Here is a 17,973-nt window from a genome sequence, read left to right as displayed (position 1 = left end):
TGATGCAAAGAGAGCACAGCCCATCGATACCCAGCGTGTGGGTCATACTGTATCAGCAATGGGATGAATGTGGACCATCATATTCCAGTTTAAATAAACTAGAGGGAAACAAAGATACAGGAATTAAAAGCTATACTACATAGAGACAGGTCCTAATATGAGTTACATGGTCAGTGATAAGCAGAAGAAGATGAGCAGTTCCTTGTTGCTTAGAAACATCCAGTCATCAGTTTCCACACAGCATCCTTGAGCTCCTGGTTCCTCATGCTGTAGATGAGGGGGTTCACTGCTGGTGGAAACACCGAGTAAAGGAATGACACTAACAGGTCCAAAGAAAGGGAGGAGATGGAGGGGGGCTTCAGGTAGGCAAATATGGCAGTGCTAAGAAACAGGGAGACCACAGCCAGGTGAGGGAGGCAGGTGGAAAAGGCTTTGTGCCTTCCCTGCTGTGAGGGGATCCTCAGCACAGCCCTGAAGATCTGCACATAGGACACCACAATGAACACAAAACACCCAAAGCCTAAACAGGCACCGACCACAAGGACTCCAGTTTCCCTGAGGTAGGCATCTGAGCAGGAGAGCTTGAGGATCTGGGGGATTTCACAGAAGAACTGGTCAACAGCATTGCCATGGCAGAGGGGGAGGGAAAACGTATTGGCTGTGTGCAGCACAGAATAGAGAAACCCAGTGCCCCAGGCAGCTGCTGCCATGTGGACACAAGCTCTGCTGCCCTGGAGGGTCCCGTAGTGCAGGGGGTGGCAGATGGCAACGTAGCGGTCATAGGCCATGACAGTGAGAAGACAGAACTCTGTTGAGAGCAGAAAGAAAAAGAAAAAGACCTGAGCCACACATCCTGTGTAGGAAATGGCCCTGGTGTCCCACAAGGAATTGGCCAGGGATTTGGGAACAGTGGTGGAGATGCAGCCAAGGTCAGTAACAGCGAGGTTGAGGAGGAAGAAGTACATGGGGGTGTGGAGGTGGTGGTCACAGGATATGGTGATGATGATGAGGCCATTGCCCAGGAGAGCAGCCAGGTAGATGCCCAGGAAGAGCCAGAAGTGCAGGAGCTGCAGCTCCCGTGTGTCTGCAAAGGACAGGAGGAGGAACTGGCTGATGGAGCTGCTGCTGTTGGACATCTGCTGCCGTCAAGTGAGGAGACCTGTCCAAGGAGGAAAAGACACAGTGAAAAGTGATGGAACTCTTCTTTTAGGAAAACATCTTCTAATTTTTAGGGAATGCCCTCAGATTGACTCCCTGCATTCAGGAGGACTTTTGGCAGGTCCCTTTTGGGAGGTCTGCTTTGTGCTGGCTTGAGCGTGCCACTGCTGGGAAGAGGGTCAGCTGTGGGCTCTGGAGAACTCAGTCCTGCCTTGCAGCAGCCAGTAAAGAGAAGGATGGTGTGATCTCAGACTAAATCCCCTGTGGATAGGAATGAGCTTTTCAGCACTGTCACTCCTATTTCACCTGAGGGCAGAGCAGAGCTTTGGTAATGGTGGGACAAAGGGAGCAAGGAAAGGAAGGGAAACAGTGAGAAACAGTCCAGCCAGGGCTGCAAGGACAGGGACAGACAGAAAGGTACTCGCAGGTTTCTCAGACTGAAAACATGGAAGTCTTGTCTCAGAGTCTGTGCTGGGTGGCAGAAACCAGGGGGTTGCTGTGGGAAAGTATCAGCACGGTGGGTGATGTCAGGGAGGTACCAAATCCCACTGCCAGGGCAATGCTGGGAGCAGCTCACTCTTCCTCCTTGCCAATGTATCTGCTAACTGCAGCTGTCCCTGCAGATGCTTCTCTTTGCCCATGTCACCTCTGCTCTGTGCTCACTAACCTCATCCAAATTACCCTGTGCTCAGCTCTGTTCTGCAGACCCCTCCTGGCATCAGGCCACTGCCCCGTGGAACCTCTGTGTGTGCAGGGCTCAGGAGATGCTCTGACAAGTCCTAATGACCAATGAGTTTGCACTGCCTGCTGCAAAGTTATCAGGAAAAGTTCAGCTCCCACTTCCCAGCCAGTCCACAAGAGCAGAAAATTCAAAGCAAAGTCTCTTTACCTGGAGTGGAAAATTCATCCTTGTTGTTCTTGAAAAGTCCCTGGGAAGTTGCCAGGGATCCGCTGGAGCTGGGAGCAAACCTGTCCTACACAGCACACTTTGACAGCAGAAGGACCCTACACTGTCCTTCCATGGGTCACACTTTAAACTCACAGCTTCTTTCTGCACTGCTGATAGAAGTCCAGCAGGCAGGCTGAGTTCTGACCCTGACAGCAGCAGAGTCCCTGCCCCAGCACACAGCCCCTGGGGTGCAGGGACCCTGCTTACAAGGACAGCCCTGGGCACCCCTGGGTGCACACGCTGCTTCACACCTCTCAGCCATGCCCAGGAGAAGACAGCTGTCCTGCCCTGTCCCTCTGATGGGGCAGAAGGACATCCCTTCCAGGCAGCACTTTCTGGTCCTAGAGAGAACCTGTCCTCCTGACAGACCCCACACACTGCCCCATGTCCCAGCTTTAGAAGATCCCTCCAGGAACAGAACCTGCATTGCCCTGCACCCACAGACATACCAGGCAGAGTGCTGTGGAGATTTCTCCTCCAGTGAGCTCTCAGTATCCATCACCTCTCTCAGCCTCACAGGTCTCCCCTCGGTGCCTCCAGGCAGTGTCCCCAGCCCTGTGTGCTTGGCAGAGGAGCTGCTCCTGGGCAGAGCTGTCTCTCTGGAGCACTGCTGGGTTGCAGTGAGCTCCCTCCATCCCTGGAGTCTGGCCAGCTCAGCAGAAGACCAGTTCTTCTAGGCTCCCTCCTCGTGCCTCAGGCCTCATGGGGATTGCTCTGTGATCTCATCTCTGATGTTCCCTCCCTCAGCTGGGGAGAAATCCTTCTGTCCAGCAGAGTTCTTTCTCCTGATGAAACCAGAGCTGGGCAGGACTATCACCTTTCCTTGTCTCCCCATGAGACAGGACCTCCAGGCAGGGACAAGCAGGGGTGTCTGACCCCCTGCAAAGGTTAAGGAGCATGGCTGCCTGGGACCTGCTGGTCCCAGTGCCCATGGGAATTACTGAGAGTGGAGGCCAGGAAAGAGTTACTAAGACACCAACCCCTGTTGTCACCTGAAGGGCCAGAGATGAAGCCAGGTCCAATCGAAACTCCCAGTGACTCTAGAGGGGGATAAAGTCCCTGTAGTGTGCATTAAAACCAGTTGGCAAAACAGTCCAGGTTATTCCTGCTACAGGCAAAGACAAACCCATTTGTGGGATTGCTTTAACTCAGGGACCTGAGTGCACTTGGTGGGTGATGAGAAAGGATGAGGAAGTCCAGTGTGTACCCCAAGGGGTTTTAGTTCTAGGTGAGGACAGCCACTAAATTGTTGGTGTATAACAAAATCGCTCAATGGCAGATGGTCTAAATAATGGATAAATGATGTTATAAACCTCCCCAGGACTCCGAAAAAGTGAGATCCAGGCATGATGTCGATGGTGTGGAAACAGGGGTGGATAATGTCCTGGTTCGGGCCAGGCCAGAGCTCACCGCCCCAGGCAGCCAGCACAGGTGAGATGAGTTTGCCTGGGTTGTTTTCCACAACCCCTGACATCACTTCCCCATCAAAGGAAATTGGGCTGGTTGGAGAGGGGTGCTTGTGGCATGGTGCAGCACTCTGTTATTGTTGGGTTTGTAAGGTACTCTGTGCTATCACTGGGTGTGAGTGCAATTGGGGCTGTTATTGTTCCCCCTTTTATGGTGCTTTTGTCAGTAAACTGTCCTTATCCCAGCCCACAGAGGCTCTGTCTGTTTGTCCTCCAGGAGTGAGCAAACAGCATGTGTTGCTCAGCCATTGTTTGGGGCTGAACCACCACAGTTTCCAAGCCACAAACAGTGAGCTTCTGTAAGAGAAAGTTCTGGAAAACTGTGTCCAAGGCCTTGCTAAAGTCAGGTAGACAATAAACACAGCCCTTCCCGTGTCAAAGAAGCAGGTCACCCTGTCATAGAGGGAGATTCAGTGGGTCAAACAGGACCTGCCCTTATGAACCAAAGCTGACTGGGCCTGATCACCTGGGCGTTCTTCATGAACTGGATAATGCTGCTCAGGATGATCTGCTCCACCAGCTTCTCTGGGACTGATGTCAAACTCTCAGGCCTGTAATTTCCCTGATCAGACTCCTGTTTCTTCTTATATAGGGGATTACACTGACTGATCCAGTCAGCCAGGACTGATGGGAAGTGGCTTGGTGAACCCCCCTTGCTAGTTTTTTCAGCACCCTTGGCTGCATCCCATTCAGCCACACAGATCTGTGCACATCTCTGTGGTGCAGCAGGACCATCTCCTCCTGGATTGAGGTGGGCTCATTCTGCTCCCTGTCCCTGTCTCCCAGCTCAGGGAATTGGATTCTCTCTGTACAACTGCTCCTATTACTAAAGACAGTGGCAAAGATTTCATTAAGCACCTCAGCCTTGTCCTCGTCTTTTCACAATGTTTTCTCCTGAATCTGATAGGGGATGGAGGGTCTCCCTGGTCTTTCTTTTATTTAAATGGAAGCCAGATGAATTTCTAGCTGGGCTTTGGACCACCAATGAGAAGATACTCTCATCCTGTTATTCTTCCCTCAGCGTTACACACCCCACGATGACCCAGGAAGAGCCTGAGCAATGCCTGAGGGACAAGGACCTGTCGTCCCTCGGGCTGGGGGTCAGGGCTTGGCCTTCATACTGCATCAAACCAACCCAGGGCTTGCTCAGCATCTCAGCTGTTTGTACATTGCCTTTGCCTACCAGCCAACATGGCCTCCAATTACCTGTTCTAACGAGTCCCTGGGGAGGCTCAGCCAGCAATGGCTCTCAGTGGGACTCATTAATACTTCAGGGGACTTTGGCTTCTGCTTTCGAGATGAATATTTTTCTGTAATTTCCTCTCAGTACCTGAGCTTCAAGGACTCAGCACCAAATGCATCCCAGGGCTCATTAAATATAAAAAGCAAGCCCTAATGAGCTATGTCTCTTCATGTAATTATCTTCAAGTCTTCAAGAGATGTACAGATCATTGAAGCTGTTTCAAAGGGAGCTCAGAGTAAAATTGATTTATTTTTAAGTGTGTAAGTTATTATTTTCACTGTAGAGGAGAGATGACAACATCTGACTGAGATTGATCCAGGGTGCCTCCTAAAGAGGTCTGGACTGGTCTGAAAAAGTGTCCCTTGACACTGTGGGGACAACCTTGCTGCACATCTCCACAAGCCCACCATGACTCTCACCAGCCAACTGGGACTTGCATCCCTTGTCCTTACATCAGGTCTCTCTGCTGCACTCCACAGTGAGGCATTACAGCCCCTCTGTACCAGCTCCCCTGCTTTCCTTAGAGAACTGGCTGCACACAGGCAGCACACAGGGAGTTATTTTCCCAACAACAGAAGAAACCTGAGAAGATTCACCATTAAATCAAACACTCCTCACTCTATGCCCAGTGCAATCTGCCACCAGTGAGGTTCACCTGCCACAAAGCTTAACCAGGTGAGAAATGTTCTAGTGAGGAAGGAGACTGTGAAATCACCACAACTCAAGAGTTGGCTAAAGACAGAATGAGTCAGACGACTGCCAGAAAGGCAAGGGTTTAACTCCCTGAAACTCAGAGCAGCAGCTGGATGGTTGAGAGGTGTCTGAATGGTCCAAGGGGAAGGGGAAGGGAAATCTAGAGAGCAACCAGAAGCACTGGTGTGGAGATCCACTGTTGGAACAATGATTTCAGACACGGTCAATTGACTTTGGACAGGTAGAAATATGTGACAAACAGGGGAGATTAAATGCACAGCAGTCCTGTTTCTGGCCACGCAATAGTTAACCTCCCCAAGCAGACAGCAGTGGTGACTTCAGTTAGTACAGCTGAGCTGAGTGTGTCCAGGCTGTTTTCCACACCACCTGACATCACTCCCCATAAAAGGGGCTGGTTGGAGAGGGGCATTCCTGGCTTCCTTAAGGACAGTCTGAGTGTGGCCGGGGTGTTTGGTTTGTCCGTGCATTGGTCAGTACCTTGTTATCCTTTGGTCAGTAAAGCACTCTCTGGTATCACTGGATGTGAGTGTGGTTTGCAGTGTGCTGTTATCATTTTTTACTGTGATTTTGTCAGTAAACTGTCCTCCTCCCAGCCCACAGGGGGTCTGTCTGTTTCTCCTCCAGGAGTGAGCATTATAATCTGACCCTTGTACATCAGTCATTTGGGAGAAATGAGAAAAGATTTCAGCTGCCTTCCAGGGGAGCACATCATCCCCTGGCTACTCCAATGCTGAGACAATGGGGCACACAGCCTAGAATTAGAAGGCAGGAAGGCCAAGCAGCTGGGATCCCTGTTCAGAAAAGGAGTCATTGACAAGGTGATTGGAAAGAAGTCTCAAGCCCTCAGCCTCTGGAGGCCACTTTTGTCAAGTGTGGGGGAAAGGTACCTGTTCAGTGAAGATGTCATTTGTTGGCCAGGCACGTGCATGACCACAGGAGAAGAGTATGCAGTATTTGAGGGGATTAGCCATGTGAGAGATGAATTACTATGATCCTGATGATCTGCAGCTACCCACCAATCCTGACGAAGTCCAATGTTCTTCACCCATGTGGTGTAAGTCTGTGTGGAGTGCACCAGCATCATATGCCAACTGACTGGCAGTAATAGATTGGGGAAAGGAAGAAGCACCGACAGTGGCTGAGGAGCCTGGCCAACTCCATCTATTTGAAGAAAGTCTTTGTTCCTCCCTTGTCTCAGCTGTGGATAAGTTGTCTTGAGAGGTCTGACAACTCAAAGAGGAAATGTCCTTCTGCCCACCTGGGCAGAAAACAATTTCACCCATCTGAAGCTGGCCTTCCCATGTTCCAGAAAGAATCCCACACTCCGAGGCATCCTGTGGTTCTCTCTGCTTGACCATGGCAAAGACATGAGGAGGTGATCATGGGAAACCCACCTGTTGCAGTTTTGTGAGGCTGTGCTGCTGAGACGGTTTCTTTAAGCAGCAGTTAGAGTTTTCTGCCAGCCTAAACTATAAACAACGAGCAATTCAAGGCCAAAATCATGGCCGAGAGATACTCGAGCGCCTCCTAGAATCACATAGAGGAGAAAACAACCCAGAAGCAGCTGCATTTTGCCACCAGAGGAGGAAGGGAGAAGATGTAACAAGCTGTGCAGACACAGGGCAGGGGAGGAGGTGCCCCAGGTTCCAGAGAGAAAGATGCCCCTTCAGCCCCTGGAGAAACCCGTGGAAAAGGCTGAGACCCCACCTGCAGCCCGTGGAGGGGCTCCACGCTGGATGGAGCAGGTGGAGACAGACAGGAGATGCTGTGACCCTACGTTGGAAGAAGCCCCTGCCAGCACATGCAGCCATGAGGAGAATCAGAGAGACAGAGATGAGTGAGAGAGAGATTTGCACTGGAACAGTTTTGCTGGGGTAGGCTTGGAACCCTGTGGAGGGACTGAGAGACACTGTGATTTATGACTGCACCCATAGCAGTGACCCACGTCAGGGCAGCCGATGAATAAAGCCCTGTGGGTAAGGACTCAGGTTGGAGAAGTTCGTGGCGGGCTGTCTCCCGTGGGTGAGACCCCACGGTGCAGCAGGGGGAGGGTGCGGAATGAATGGCCCCCCAGGCCCCGCGGCTGAGAAGGAAACCAACTTGCAAAGGACTGACCAAAGCCCCATCTCCCAGTCCCTGCCCCCCTGTGCTTCGATCGGGGGGAAGAAGGGAGTGAAATCATGGCTAGAGTGAAGTCTGCTAAGAAGGAAGTTGGGGGGGAGGTTAGAGGTGTTTTAAGTTCCGAGAGAGGAAAACAGCTCATGAAGAAGTAACCGAGAACCCCATTTTCCCCAGTCCCTGCCCCCCTGCGCTGCCAAAGGGGTGAAGAAGGGAGCAAAATTCTGACTAATGTCTGCTAAGAAGGGGGAGGTGAGGGGAAAGTGTTTTAAGATTTGGTCGCGCTTCCGGCTCCAGTTTCACTCTTTTTGTCATGCAGACTAAGAAATTAGACAGTTTTCCTTCTTCACTCTGTGTTGAGTCTGTTTTTCCCATGTCATTGATGACAGGACGATCTCTCCTTGTCCTTACACTGATTCCTAAGCCTCTCAATGTATATTTTCTCCCCTGTCCAATTACAAAGGGGAGTGACAGACCAACTTTGGTAGGCATCTGGCCTCCAGCCAGGGTTAAACCACCACAATGAACCAAAAGATGTTCCTGTTCCAGAGAATCTCCTCTGAGAGCTGACCCCCTTCACACGCTGCTTGGCCGTAGCAGGCAGCTGAGGAGAGAGATTTCATGGGTATTAAACTGTGTCATGTTTAACTGCTGTTTGTTGTCAGAGAAATTTGTCTGTGCCTGTGAGCACAGATGATGTCAGGAAAAGTGTTGGGAGTCCCAGGAAGAGCAAGGTTCTCCATGCAGGGTTGGATCTCAAGAGACTGCTTTTCCTGCCTGTCCAGATCTCCTTAGGAGACCTCTGCCCCAGCCCCCATTGCAGCATGCTGCTGACCTTTCTTCCATGATCTGAAATATGACAGAAACATTTTTTCCTATGAAAAAACCCTCCATTGTGAAACTACTTTGAAATTTTCCTCTCCAACTATTTTTAAATGTCTTATATTTTTAAAGAAAATGACTTGAAGACCCATGTTTGTAAGTGCTTTCTGTATGATTACTGAGCCCCATGGTACACTTTCTTCTGAGTCCAAGGACTTCAAGATACCAAGAGGAGAGTGAAGAAACCTCTCAAGAAGTTCAGTCAGGAGTAATGCCCAAAGCACCCTGAAGCATTATCAGGCCCCACTGGGAGCCATTGCTGACAAATCTTCCCCATGGGCTCATTAGAGCAGACAACTGGAGGCCATGAGGACAAACACAGGCAAAGCGCAGGCAGCTCTGACGCTGAGGACATCCTGGCTTGATCCTGGCAGGCAGATCCTGACCCTCATCTGTGTCTCAGGGCTCCTCCTTGGGATGTGAGGAGTATGTCACCAAGGGAAGGACAGGGGTCTGGCACATGGTGGCCTACACATGGGTGGGTTCAAGGATGCACCGATGCTCCATGGCTGTGAAGACAATGCGTCTTCTCTGTGGCAAGGACACCAGCCACAGCCAAGGGGGAAAAGGCTTCATTTCTATCAGGCCCTTTCAGCCTGTTCAGCACCCTTGGCCATCTGCACCACAGCCCATCCTGCATTGCCCCACGCCTGTGCCTGTTTCCCTGCAGACTGCAAGCACCCAACCCCTTTCCCCACTTTGATCACAAACCATGATGTCCCTGCCTGTACTGCTGTCTCTCCCTCCTCACCAGCTGTTCCCACAAACACAAAGCCACCAGCTCATCCACACTTCCTCTGAGTGACTTTAAGCACCACAGCACTGCCCTCAGAGTGACATTTCTTTATCCTCACGTCCACTCTGATCTTCAAAGCTGCAGTTTCACATGGACTTCCTTTCTTATGTTCTTTTCACGTAGCACAAGAGGGCTTCCCCTGGGCTAAAGAAGCCCAGGTCTCTCAGCCTCTCCACACAAGACCCCTATCTGTATCTTGGCAGACTTTGTCAGATCACATTACTGTTCCTCCCCATTCCTCCAGACCAGGGAGCCCTGCACTGGGACTGGCTGCTCCAGAGGTGGCATTGCCTGTGCTGAGTCCAGATGGACCAGAAGGGCCCTTGTCTGCGTGGCCATTCTCCTCCCAGTGCAGCCCAATGTGCTCATGGCCAGATTCCAGTTCAGCACCTCTGACTGCTATGGCATCCCCTGGAATGACCAAATTCTTCTCCTTGTGACCGCTTCCCCATCTAGTCATGTCTGAGCTGCCTTGATGTGTGGGTGTTGTGGTGGAACCTTTTGTCATGGTATCTCCCTTGAAGTTTTAAGAGAAGGTTTAAGAAGATTTGAGAGAGAGAGAGACAGTGCAGCAGGGGAAGGGGGTGTGGATTTCCACCCCCCCAGCTAAGAAGTAAAACAACTCTGGAGGAACTGATTGAAACCCCATTCCCCCAGTCCCTGCCCCTCCCTGTGCCACTGTGGGGGGGATGATGGGAGAAAAATCCTGACTAAAGTGAAGTCTGCTAAGAAGGGAGGGATGGGGGAAGGCGCTTTAAGACCTGGCCACTCTTCTCATTACCTGACTCTGGAGTCACTGGGTGTGTAGCTGTAGTGTAATAAATCAGTTTTCTTTCCTTTATTTTGTGTTGAGTCTGTTTTACTCATGACACTAACTGCAGGGTGATTGCTCTCTGTCCTTATCTCAAATCCTAAGCCTCCCAATATCTATGTTCTCCCCTTTCTGGATGAAAAGGGGAGTGATAGGGGGATTTTGATGGGCATTTGGCCTGTAGCCAAGGCAAAACCACCGCAGACTTCAACAGACCGTGGAGGGGCATAAAGTCCCTGTATTACACATTAAAAACCTGTTGGGGAAGACACTCTGGGATGTTCCTTCTTCAGACAAAGGCAAACCCTTTCATGGGATTGCTTTTGTTCAGGGACCTGGGCGCGCTTGGTGGGGGATGCGAAAGGATGGGGAAGTCCAGTGTGTACCCCAAGGGGGTTTAGTTCTAGGAAAGGATAGCCAGGAAATTTTTGGTGTATAACTAAATCTGTCCATGGCAGATGTTCTAAATAATAGATCAATGATGTTATGAATGTCCCCAATACTCTGAACATGTAAGATCTGGCCATGATGTAGATGGTGTAGAAAAAGGGGTGGATAATGTCCTGGTTCCGGCCAGGTGAGAGTTAACCTCCCCAAGCAGCCAGCACAGGTGATCTGAGTTCACCTGGGCTATTTTCCATACCACCTGACACCACTTTCACATAAAAGAAGCTGGTTGGGGAAGGGTATGAGCTTGATGCCTCCAGAAGAGTCTGTCTGTCTTTCCGTCTTTCCTTCCTTTCAGGCAGTACTCTATAATTGTCAGGTAAACAAGGTACCCTGTGTTAGCACTGGGTATAACTGGCCATTATTGTTCTACATTCATGATGAATTTTGTCAGTAAGCTGTCCTTATCCCATCCTGTCATGGTGGAAAAGCATTGCCATTAAAGACAAGTACTCCAGTTGTTCAGCTGATGAAAACATTCTTGTAAAAATTTTATTAATAAAAGGGGGAAAAAAAGAGGAAAATTATGGCTCTGTGGAAGCAGACATGATGCAAAGAGAGCACAGCTCATCCTTACACAGAAGAGCAGGTGATACTGCATTAGCAATGGGATGAACGTTGACCATGTTAATACAGCTTAGACAAACTAGAGAGAAACCAAAAACTACCAACTAAACCCCCTATTAAATATGAACTCATCATAACAGGAGTTACATTCTCAGTGGTATTCAGAAGACAAGCAGTTTATTGCTGCTTAGAAACATCCAGTCATCAGTTTCCACAGGGCATCCTTGAGCTCCTGGTTCCTCATGCTGTAGATGAGGGGGTTCACTGCTGGTGGAACCACCGAGTAAAAAAATGCCAATACCAAGTCTAAAGATAGTGAGGAGATGGAGGGGGGTTTCAGGTAGGAAAACACACCAGTGGTGACAAACAGGGAGACCACAGCCAGGTGAGGGAGGCACGTGGAAAAGGCTTTGTACTGCCCCTGCTGCGAGGGGATCCTCAGCACAGCCCTGAAGATCTGCACATAGGACACCACAATGAACACAAAACACCCAAAAGCCAAACAGGCACCGACCACAAGGACTCCAGTTTCCCTGAGGTAGGCATCTGAGCAAGAGAGCTTCAGGATCTGGGGAATTTCACAGAAGAACTGGTCAACAGCATTGCCATGGCAGAGGGGAAGGGAAAATGTACTGGCTGTGTGCAGCACAGAATAGACAAACCCACTGCCCCAGGCAGCTGCTGCCATATGGACACAAGCTCTGCTGCCCAGGAGGGTCCCGTAGTGCAGGGGGTGGCAGATGGCAACGTAGCGGTCATAGGCCATGACAGTCAGAAGACAGGCCTCTGTGATGATCAAAAATACAAAGAAAAAGATTTGAGCCACACATCCTGTGTAGGAAATGGCCCTGGTGTCCCACAAGGAATTGGCCAGGGATTTGGGAACAGTGGTGGAGATGCAGCCAAGGTCAGTAAGAGAGAGGTTGAGGAGGAAGAAGTACATGGGGGTGTGGAGGTGGTGGTCACAGGCTATGGTGGTGATGATGAGGCCATTGCTCAGGAGGGAAGCCAGGTAGATGCCCAGGAAGAGGCCGAAGTGCAGGAGCTGCAGCTCCCGTGTGTCTGCAAAGGGCAGGAGGAGGAACTGGCTGATGGAGCTGCTGTTGGACATCTGCTGCTGCCAAGCGTGGAGACCTGTTAGAGGAAGAAAAAGCAGTGAAATTAGGAATCATTTTTGAGGAAAATCCCTTCTACTACTTGTTGAATGCCCTCAAATTGACTCCCTGTATTCAGGAAGACTTTTGGCAGGTCCCTTTTGGGAGCGCTGTTTTGTGCTGGCTTGATTGTGCCACTGATGGGAGGGTGGTCAGCTGGGTTAGGAAGTGGTGGTCTTGAGATGAGGGTCAGCTCAGTGTCAGCCCCACCTATGGACATGCCCAGTGCCCAAGGTAATGGTGGGACAAAGGCAGCAAGGACAGGAGGGGAAACAGCAAGAAATGCTGCAGCCAAGGCTATAAGGACAGGGACAAACAGACAGACAGGCACTCAGGGGTTTCTCCTCACTGGGGTTGGGCTGCTAAGGAGAAGAGTCTGAAACTCTGGAACTCTGGGTGTAGAGTCTGTGCTGGGTGGCAGAAACAAGGGGGTTGCTGCAGGAAAGTGTCAGCAATGTGGGGGATGTCAGGGAGGTCCCACATCCCCACTGCCAGGACATTTCTGTGAGCAGCTCCATCCCCATCCCTGATAATGTCTCTGCTGCCTGCATCTGTCCCTGCAGCTGCTTTGCTTTGCTCAAGTCACCTCCTGCTCTATGCTCACAGACCTCATCCCACCTACCCTGTGCTCAGCTCTGCTCTGCAGACCCCTCCTGGCATCAGGGCACTGCCCCAGGGAACCTCTGTGTGTGCAGGGCTCAGGTGAAGCTCCTAAGACTTAATGAGAATCGAGATTTCATTGGCTATGACTGAGGTGAGAAGTAAGTTCTCATCTACAACAGTCAGCACATCCCACAGGAGAGGAAAAATCAAAGCAAAGACTCATACCTACAGGAAAATATTTCCTTGTTGTTCTTCAGTGTTCCATTGGAATTTCTCAGGGATCAGATGGAGCTAGGAGAAGACATGACCCATGCAGCACATTATTACTGCAGAACAATCTTATGCTCCTCTTCCCTGGGTCACTCCTCCCACTGTCCATTTCCCTGTGGAAATCTCATGAGGCAGCCCTAGTGCTGACCCTGGCAGCAGCAGAGTCCCTGCCCCAGCACACAGCCCCCAGGGCGCAGGGACCCTGCTCACAAGGACAGCCCTGGGCACCCCTGGGTGCACACGCTGCTTCACACCTCTGCAGCTATGCCCAGGACAAGACAGCTGTCCTGCCCTGTCCCTCTGATGGGGCAGAAGGACATCCCTTCCAGGCAGCACTTCCTTGTCCTATAGAGAACCTGTCCTTCTGACAGACCCCACACACTGCCCCATGTCCCAGCTTTAGGAGATCCCTCCAGGAACAGAACCTGCACTGCCCTGCACCCACAGACATACCAGGCAGAGTGCTGTGGAGATTTCTCCTGCAGTGAGCTCTCAGCATCCATCAGCTCTCTCAGCCTCACAGGTCTCCCCTCGGTGCCTCCAGGCAGTGTCCCCAGCCCTGTGTGCTTGGTAGAGGAGCTGCTCCTGGCCAGAGCTGTCTCTCTGCAGTGCTGTAATGTTTCATGATCTCCCACTGTCCCAGGAGCCCAGCCCAACTCCCAGCAGAGGACCAGGTGGAGGTGTCACATACTCCATCCCCTCTGGGCTTCCTCAAGTTGTGCTTGGAGCTCCAGGGAACCTACTTGGAAAGACAGTGACGTCCTCAGTGAAGTTCCCTCCCTTGGCTGGGGAGAAATCCTTCTGTCCAGCAGTGTCCTTTCTCCTGATCAACCAGATCTGGGCAGGAGAATCACCTTTTCTTGTCTCTGCATCAGACAGGACCTTCAGGCAGGGACAGGGAGGGGACTCTTTCCCCCTGTGGAGGGTGAGGACTATTGCAAGTTACTCGATGCACCTCATCCTTGCTTTGCAGCCCTGGGGCTGGAAGGGGACCCAGCTCTTGCCTATGGCTGCCACACACCACTGAAGCTGGTAGTCCTCCTGCTCCAGTTCCAGTGGGCACAGCAGGGGCACCTGCTGCCTGGGAGCTGCTGGTCCCAGCTCTCATGGGAATTAATGTCGGGGAGGCCAGGAGGGAGGTGTTCTGACGCCAAAGCCTGGTGACACCTGAGGGACAAGAGGTGGTCAGGGATAGACACGGGGAGACCCAAGGTCACAGAATCACAGAACATTAGTCTTTGGAAGAGACCTTGAAAGACCGTCTGGTCCAACCCCCCTTGTCAGAGCAGGATCACCTAGACTATATCACACAGCAACACATCCGGGCAGGGCGTGAATGTCTGTAGAGAAGGAGACTCCAAAACCTCTCTGGGCAGTCTGTTCCAGTGCTCCATCACCCTCACAGGGAAAAAGGGAACTTGTCAAAGCAGTCATTTTATTTCCACAGAGCACATAGTCTCTGAGTGTGTATTTTACTTAAAACATGGTGTTAGACTCAAAATTGCGTCCCAATTGATGTTTCTTCTTTATCAGTGAGGCAGAGCTGTTCAAGCGAGGCATTGTTTATGAGAGGTCACTGCTATGGCACTTCAAGCCATCCTGTTAGCAAGTCTTCCTTAACCCTTTACAAGCGTCTTAATGCAATATTTCAGCAATGTTGAGACTTAAGTCCACTGGTACAGGCATTCGTTGAGGGACACGGTACGTCACACTACCCCGTGGCTCAACATTGCCATCTTACAGATGGTACTCCGTGATGGATAGAGGATAGAGATAAAGTAAGGAGGAAGGAAAAGTGTGTGCACAATAGCTCAAGAGCTACAAGCAAAACATTCAAACAAGTAACAATTTTCAAATTGCATTTGCAATAGTCAATAAGAACTCAACATTAGATAGAGATTAATTAACAATTTGAATTTGTCCAATTGCAAAAATCCAAATCACATCATATTACTGTCCCTTGTAGTTCAGGGGCTGGAAGAAAACAAAACAATGATACTTTACATGAACATTTACAAGATGAATATTTGTGAGAATCACAAGAACATATGAAGCAAAAGTTAAGAATGCATCATAAATTGGTACCATCAAATGAATACATTCCCTTGCTGCTCTCCAGGTTTCTTGCTCTTGTAAGGCCTTTTGCAAAGCCCACACAAATTTTCCCCATGACTTAAGGTACCTGTACCTGAAGACAACATCTCCTCGGCCAGAGCTTTAGTGCACTTATCCCACACTGCAGGGTGGAGAATATCCACCGGCTGCTCAGTAACCCCAATATGTAAAAGCCTCGCAACTGTGAGAGTAAAATCTTTAGGCTTACAACCAACACCCCATTGCTTATGTAATTGTAATACAACCTTCACAAGGGCTTCCATGCTCCTTGTTGGTCCGGGAGCATCCTCCCCACCGGGCTGGTCCTGCCTCTCCGGCCGCCGTCCCCTGAATGCCGGCGAGTCTCCCGGGTTTCGGCAACACTTGTTGCCTTTCGAGGTGTGACGACCTGGTTCAGGAACAGCACGGCGACCACCCCCAGGCCGCTTGGGCCATCAGCACACAGACACCAATGTGGTGGACGGCAAATGGTGTTTATTAGTGAGTGGCACAGCGTGATATAGCCTAGATTTACGATGTCACTTCTGTCTGCTTGCATCATCGGCTACCTACTATTGGTTACCTGAGGAAGGGGTCCTAACTTTCCATACAGCCCGACATCTTCCGACCACCAGGCCTTAACTACCTCCAGGTGCATCAGGAGGAGCGTGGCCAGCAGGTCGAAGTAGGTGATCCTCCCCCCCTACTCTGCCCTGGTCAGGCCCCACCTGGAGTATTGTGTCCAGTTCTGGGCTCCCTGGGATAATAAAAGCAGGGATGTCCTGGAGAGAGTCCAGAGGAGGCTACAAAGATGAGTAAGGGCCTGGAACATCTCCCCTATGAGGAAAGGCTGGGTGAGCTGGGGCTGTTCAGCCTGGACAAAAGAAGACTAAGGGGGGATCCTATTAATGTTTAGAGAAATCTTAAGTATGGGATGCAGGGGGAAATGGCCAGCCCCTTTTCAGTGTCTGTGAATGGGGCAATGGCTGCAAGTTGGAGCTCAGGGAGTTCTGCACCAACATGTGGAAGAACTTCTTCCTGGCGAGGGCGACAGAGCCCTGGGACAGGCTGCCCCGGCAGGGTGTGGAGTCTCCTTCTCTGGAGATATTCCAGACCTGTGTGGATGCTGACCTTTGCAATATGAGCTGGGGAGCTGCTTTGGCAGGGGGGTTGGACCAGACGATTTCTCGTGGTTCCTTCCAACACCTATGATTCTATGATAGGCTAGGTAGGAAGGGTGGGGGAGTTTCTCTCTATGTTACAGGGGATAGACTGTGAGTAGCTCCCTATGAGAAGTTGTCAGGAACGTGTTGAGCGTCTGTAGGTCAGAATTAGGAATAGGACGATTAAAGAACAGCTGGTGATAGGGGTCTATTACAGGCCAGCTGATCAAAGAGAGACTACTTATGAGGCTTTCCTCCTTCAGCTGCAGGAGGCATCGCGGTCACAGGCACTCATCCTGATGGGGGACTTGAACCATCCGGATATGTGCTGGGAATACCACACAGCGAGCTGCAAGAGACCCAGGAGACTCCTGGAGTCTGTAGAACTTGAGGTGATCGCTGAGCTGCTCTCTATCATCTTTGACAGGTCTTGGAGAACAGAAGAGACACCTGAAGACTGGAGGATAGCCAATGTCAGTCTGGTCTTCAAGGAGGGCAAGAAAGAGGATGCAAGTAACTAAAGGCCGGTCAGTCTCATCTCTGTCTCTGGAAAGGTGATGAAACAGCTAGTTCTGGATGCCATCTCCAGGCAACCAGAACACATTCTATGACCATGTCTGAAATCACCACTTAGCAGTGGATCTGCTCAACAGCACTTGTGGTTGATATCTAGATTTCCCTTCCCCTTGGACCATTCAGACACCTCCCAACCATCCAGCTGCTGCTCTGAGTTTCAGGGAGTTAAACCCTTGCCTTTCTGGCAGCTGTCTGACTCATTCTGTCTTTAGGCAGCTCTTGAGATGCAGTGATTTCACAGTCTCCTTCCCCTCACTAAAACATTTCTCACAGGGTTAAGCTTTGTGGCAGGTGAACCTCACTGGTGTCAGATTGCACTTGGCATAGAGTGAGGAGTGTTGAATTTAATGGTGAATCTTGTCAGATTTCTTTTGTTGGTGGGAAAATAACTCCCTCTGTGCTGCCTGTGTGCAGCCAGTTCTCTAAGGAAAGCAGGGGTATCTGGTACAGAGGGGCTGTAATGCCTCACTGTGGAGTGCAGCAGAGAGACCTGAAGTAAGGACAAGGGATGCAAGTCCCAGTTGGCTGGTGAGAGTCATGGTGGGCTTGTGGAGATGTGCAGCAAGGTTATCCCCACTGTGCCAGACATCAGGGGACCTTTTTTTTGAGCAGTCCAGACCTCTTTAGGAGACAACATGCATCAATCTCAGTCAGAGGTTATCACCTCTCCTCTACAGTGAAAATAATAACCTACACCCTTAAAAAGAAATCAATTTTCCTCTGAACTCCCTTTGAAACAGCTTCAATGGTATGTACATCTCTTGAAGACTTGAAGATAATTTCATCAAGAGACATAGCTCGTTAGGTCTTCTTTTTTATTTTTAATGAGCCCTGGGGTGCATTTGGTGCTGAGTCCTTGAAGCTCAGGTACTGAGAGGAAATCACACAAAAAACTCCATGTCAAAAGCAGAAGCCAAAGTACCTGAAGTATTAATGAGTCCCGCTGAGAGCCATTGCTGGCT

General features: G+C 50.5%; 2 protein-coding genes across 2 annotated transcripts; both read right to left on the bottom strand.

The window, feature by feature from the left end:
- Window positions 1–209: 209 nt before the first annotated feature.
- Window positions 210–1,136, bottom strand: LOC311202417 (olfactory receptor 14A16-like; the record flags this gene model as incomplete). The annotated part of the gene is made up of 1 exon (XM_084277006.1): window positions 210–1,136. The coding sequence occupies one exon, from the start codon at window positions 1,134–1,136 to the stop codon at window positions 210–212; it is 927 nt and encodes a 308-aa protein (XP_084133132.1).
- A 10,202-nt stretch (window positions 1,137–11,338) lies between these two features.
- LOC311202416 (olfactory receptor 14C36-like) lies at window positions 11,339–12,262 on the bottom strand (the record flags this gene model as incomplete). The annotated part of the gene is made up of 1 exon (XM_084277005.1): window positions 11,339–12,262. One exon carries the CDS (start codon window positions 12,260–12,262, stop codon window positions 11,339–11,341), a length of 924 nt encoding a protein of 307 aa, XP_084133131.1.
- Window positions 12,263–17,973: the final 5,711 nt, after the last annotated feature.

Source organism: Gallinula chloropus (genome assembly GCF_964237585.1).
Source record: "Gallinula chloropus genome assembly, chromosome: 30".
In the NCBI taxonomy this organism is placed as follows: domain Eukaryota; kingdom Metazoa; phylum Chordata; class Aves; order Gruiformes; family Rallidae; genus Gallinula; species Gallinula chloropus.
Note: the sequence above shows the minus strand (reverse complement) of the source record. Positions and strands in the feature narration are given on the sequence as shown.